The sequence below is a fragment of the Sceloporus undulatus genome, chromosome 1, assembly GCF_019175285.1.
Source record: "Sceloporus undulatus isolate JIND9_A2432 ecotype Alabama chromosome 1, SceUnd_v1.1, whole genome shotgun sequence".
Classification (NCBI taxonomy): domain Eukaryota; kingdom Metazoa; phylum Chordata; class Lepidosauria; order Squamata; family Phrynosomatidae; genus Sceloporus; species Sceloporus undulatus.
Window position 1 is genome coordinate 321,980,679 of NC_056522.1, and position 5,156 is coordinate 321,985,834.

A 5,156-nucleotide genomic window follows, 5' to 3' on the forward strand; every position below is an offset into this window, starting at 1 on the left:
TTCAGTTTAAAACAATGCAGCACTTCCAGCCCATTCTTTAAACACTTTGTTTTAAAAGCTTGTTGGAATAAAAAGGTCTTTGCCTGCTGACTGAAGTACAGCAAAGAGGGCCAATGGCAGCAAACTATCAACTCTCCACACTATTTTCCTTTAAGAAAGTACCCAAGGAACATGGACCTTGCTTTCAAGTCAACCTCCTAAAGAGCAAATTACAGTAGCTTAAGGCACATGTTTAAAGGAAAAATGGGAGGATTTAGCATACCATAGCAAATTTGGAAACCTGGAACCATGAGGTGCAGCCCTTGGTAGGCTGGGAGGCTGATAATGCATCCTACCATCACTATAAATTACCTATTTACCTACTTGTAACTCTCAGAGTTACAATGTTCAGTACACTCACAGCAGGAACGTAATCTGAATTAACTCTGCAGAACCAATCTCACATAACCAAAAGTTTAGATAGTACAGCAGTTTAATGTTTGTTTTACATTCAGAAATCATTGCTTAAGTACAGAGAACTATGTTTGCATAATAACTGGCTTTTGCAAGACAAGACTGTAATTTCATTACTTGGTTTAAATGAAATTCATATAAAGAATCTTGCTCTAAAGGGCAGTTGATGAGGGAAAGCATAAAAAGAAGAAGGTAAGAAATGTTGCTCAGAGGCACTCACCTGCGCGCAGCTGCTGTCATAGCTTTCTTAGGAGGCTGAGGCACTATGTTCTTACCTAGCTTTGGGGGCCTGAACATTAGTAGAATAGAGAGGTATTTGTACATGTATACACAATAACAACTAAAAGCCAAACTGCAATCCATGTATGAACAATAACTTCATTCCACAAGTATATTTATTATTCTGAACAAATTTCTCAGAGAGCAGTATCAAAGCTAATTTGTTGCACCAAAAACACAACAGAGTCTAATGGTGATGATCATCATTTGTGTGTTAATGTGATATCTATGCTAGGATCACTGCCCAAAACCACGATAATGACAATTGTTAAGATCATCCCTATGATGATACCTTTTGCATTTCTGTGCTCTCACTTCCACCCCTCCCCACTTTAGATTATGTGCATATGTGTGTCTGTGTGTCTGTATGTATAAATATATATAGCTATTCTCGTTGGCACAAACATTTATGCCAAATAAAACGTAAATCTTTAAGGTTATACTTTTTAAATCCAATTACTAAAGACCATCTGAACAGAACTTTGAAAAACTACTTTTAGAGATGAAAGTAATGCTTCCATGCTCTTTGGATAGAATATTTAATCAAACACAATGGAAAGCAAATTCACTGTTCACACTTAATGTTAAAAAGGTGGATAGTAAATCTTATTAAAATTATTTACTATTAAAAGAAATGGTCAATGCAATTTACAATTCTGACCCTATTTTGTTGTTCTTATGTGGCTTCAAGTCCACTCTGACTTACAGTGATTTAAGATTAATAAAATGCAAATTAAATATTAAAAATAAGAGAACGTCAAAAATAAAAGTGAGGGGGTACTAGATTAAAAAACCAACAACAACCTTGTAAACATTTTAAGGATGGAAGACTAAAGTCAACTGGTAAACAGGCCAAATATTTTTATTATTAATAGGAGGACCCCAGAGAGGGAGGCAAGTTGGCAAGAAGCTCTGAAGTCCACATTGGCATGGAGAAAGCTCTCTTTCAGATCACAACCAAGTGCTGCTCCCCTATCTGTAAATGCAGAGCAGAAATGAACAAATATGGCCCTCCAGATATTTTTGGAATGCAACTACCATAATCCCTCCCCATATCTGAAGGACCTAACTAGTGGGCCACCACAGACGCTTTCCAATGCTAGAAGTGTACTTTTACTTTACCTTTGGTTTGGGTCTTTGGAGGCAAGAGATACAGGAATGTTTACAGCAAAATTAAAATCAGCATCTTTCAGTGGGTTTAGGTCCACCACTTTGTTGAGACCTTGGTTTTTTGAATGAACCAACATTGGTGGGTCTGCAAATAAGTAATATGTTTAGTTAGTGCTAAAAAAAGAGGTTAAAGAAGAACTAAAACCAACAACTACAGTAACAGAATAGAATAAAAATAAAATCCATCAAAAGCCATTTGTTAAAAGGATAGCTGTCAGCATCAACATTTACAAAAGATATCAGTCAAATATCTGAGTAAATAGCCAAGTCTTCCATTGACAGTAGAAATACTGTCTCAATACTAATTGAATTAATTAGTAAAAATACTAATCTTAATGGTAAAAGTGTTCCATGACTTCTATAATTTCGCATTCTAGGGCACAGGTGAGGAGTGTATTCTTCCCTCTGCCCTGGCTGTTTTGGAAAGGAGTGACTAGATATGTCAAAGCCCTGGGAGGGAATCCAAAAACCCCAGTTTTTTCCTCAAAGCCCCTTTTCCCGTGGAATTTTTTTTATGAAATAAAAAAATGGATTTTATAATATTTATTTTTCAAATGTTGAATAAAAGAAGATGCTCATATTTACTATCCCAAAATTATTTGTAAAAATTTATACCAGGAAAACATCTTTGAAGTAGAATGGACACCAGATCATAGCAATTCCTGGACTCAGTATCCTTTCCTCCACTTTTTTTTAAATTGGGAATGAGTACTTGTCTACTCGATATCATGTAAGGCTAGAGGAGACAAAATTATTTTCTCTGTTTTGCTAACGTCGATGCTGGATTTTTTGTTTTGTTTTGTGTTTGCTTCTAATAAAGTGGCAAAACCAAAGATGTTGTTTAAGTTCAGGATCTTTCAGTTTCATTTGTAAAATGAATAATTTTAAATATTGAATCCAGTTTGTGAATATTTCTGACTGAACTGCACAGTACTTTTGATATACCATACTTGTTAATTCTGTGCTACAGTGTATTATATTATGTATAACATCACATTCCTGAAGTTATAACTGTTCCACAAAATTCATTTTCTAAAATAAAAACAGGGTGTTTGTTTTTTGCATAGCTTCAAAATTTCCGGAAATTTTACATCTCTAGGGCTGATACGATTTGCAGTCTAATAATATTCAGAGTACCAGAAGTTTCCCATCATTCTTCCCAAGTATCCCTTGAGGAATTACAGCAGCCTAAAAGGCTAAGTTTGCAGTCCTATATCCACTTGCCTGACTGGGAGTAAGTTCCAATAAACTAGATTTACTTTAGGGGTTGATATGTATAGCATCATTATTCAGGCTGCTGTGTGTGTGTTTAAGTCCTTTTTCCTCTGTCTTGTTTCACTTGTGGAAAGCTATAAACAAGGGCTAAAAACCCTCCTCCCATTGTTTCTTCCCTTCTTCAAAACCCCAAACAAGTGAACTAAGATTCTGCCACAGCCTACAGCTAATATTAGAGGCCTCTGAAAACAACTGGATATTTGCTTCAATCATGGTGAGGCTTGTGGAAAACATCCACTGCCAAGATTTCTCCCACCATTTCTTTTCTAGCCCAGTCCTTCATCCAAGCAAGTGAAGGAGACTCTCGCTCTCCTCCAAGTCCTCTGCATTTGTATTGAGGGCTTGGGAAAAATGCAGATGTCGTCCCTTGGTCTGCAGCAATGGAGGAACAGCAAGAGAAACTCCCGTATGATTATTCTTTTTCTTAAAATGACATAAATGAGAGAAACCCTTGAAACTCCCTTTGGAAGAAGTTTGTTCAAACATTCTGGAGTACAGAGAGAGAAAAAACACTACATCTGCACTTGTGCTGCAGAAATAATGCAGTATGACCCCATTTTAACTGCCATGGCTCAATGCTATGGAGTCCTGAGATTTGTAGTTTGTTGTAGCACCAGAGCTCTATGACAGAGGTGGTTTAGTATCTCACAAAATTACAGATCTCAGAATTCCAGAACACTGAGCCATGGCAGTTAAAGCAGTGTCAGACTGCATTATTTCTGCAGTGTAAATGCAGCCCCCAACAGAGGGCTGTGACATATTTGGCGTGTGGTTGCATGGCCAAATTATTGCATAAGCTTCCATGAGAACATCCCACTTCATCTGATGCACAAAGAAATAACCTTCAGTTGGCAGATTTCGACACATACGTGGTACACAGTGTGATCAGAGGGAAAGAAAATACAGAATGTATGACCAATGGTTGTTACTACAAAAGTGTCCAGTCACAAAAAGCCAGTTGTTGTGTGCTAGCACTGCAAAGATGTCTGAAGTTCATTAAAACATGTACTGTGAACTTAAAAGGGTAAGAAACCTTTGAGAATACCAACTGTCTTCCTTTGCTGAAAATTGTAGAGAGGGATCCTAGACTTCTCACTTTCCATGATATTCAGAACCTAGAAGATAGGAAGGAAATACTGCAAGTGACTGAGAGGCATGGGGAGCATGAAGTGTAGGGAGGGGAAGGAGGGCATGTCCAAGCACAAGGAAGGAAACAAGCCAGAAGAACAACAACAAACTCCAACTCCCAGAATTCCATAGCCTTGGGCCAGAAAAAGAATTAAAGCGGTGCCAAACTGGGTTATCTTTCCAGTGTGGATGCAGCCCCCCAAATTGGCCAAAGAAAGTACTGAGGCCATTAGTTTTCCTGACTTTCAAACCTTCAGCAATTCACAGAGAGCTCCTCAGCAGAGGCTCTTCTTCTTCCCTGGCTGCCTGGCGCCGCAGTTTGAAACTGGCAAGCCTGGCCCAGAGCATGTCGGGAAAAGACGCGAACGCGCATGCGCTAAATAATAGTCCCACCATGCTGTGGCTTCAAACGCCCTGCTTCCGCCAGGAGAACGGGTCTCGCGCCTGGAATGCCAGGAGGAGGAGGAGGCTTGCTTGTTGGTCTCGCGCACAATAGAACGTCGAAGGCGCTTCAGCTGCCCTGGCTCAGTGCGAGGGAACCTTGGGAATTGTAGTTTGTTGGGGCCTCAGAGCACACACTCTCTCTCTCTGACAGAGAAGGCTCAATGCCTCACAAAACTACAGTTCCCAGGATTCCCTAGCATTGAGCCAGGGCAGTTAAAGGGGTCTCAGAGTGGATTATTTCTTCAGCCTCGGAGAGTGTGAACAGACTGCAGAAATAATCCAGTGTGAGACCCTTTTAACTGCCCTGGCTCAATGCTAAGGAATCCTGGGAACTGTACTTTTGTGAGACATTGAGCCTTCTCTGTCAGAGAGAGAGATCCCTGGTGCCACCATAAACTACAGCTCCC

At 39.4% G+C, this 5,156-nt stretch overlaps 1 protein-coding gene across 3 annotated transcripts in view; it reads right to left on the reverse strand.

Moving 5' to 3' along the window:
• Positions 1-4,592, reverse strand: part of LOC121933223 (small kinetochore-associated protein-like) — a 13,926-nt gene extending 9,334 nt beyond the window's left edge. The window contains exons 1-4 of one of the 3 annotated variants that reach the window (XM_042472666.1): positions 4,557-4,592; positions 4,227-4,292; positions 1,855-1,987; positions 674-742 (exon numbers count right to left, since the gene is read on the reverse strand). In XM_042472666.1, the coding sequence (XP_042328600.1) occupies positions 674-742; positions 1,855-1,979 (194 nt within the window). In that variant the 5' untranslated portion in view covers positions 1,980-1,987; positions 4,227-4,292; positions 4,557-4,592. Of the gene's footprint in view, positions 1-673; positions 743-1,854; positions 1,988-4,210; positions 4,293-4,556 lie in introns of all 3 variants that reach the window. The other 2 variants (XM_042472656.1, XM_042472647.1) reach the window with 2 other exon arrangements.
• Between the last annotated feature and the right edge of the window lie 564 nt (positions 4,593-5,156).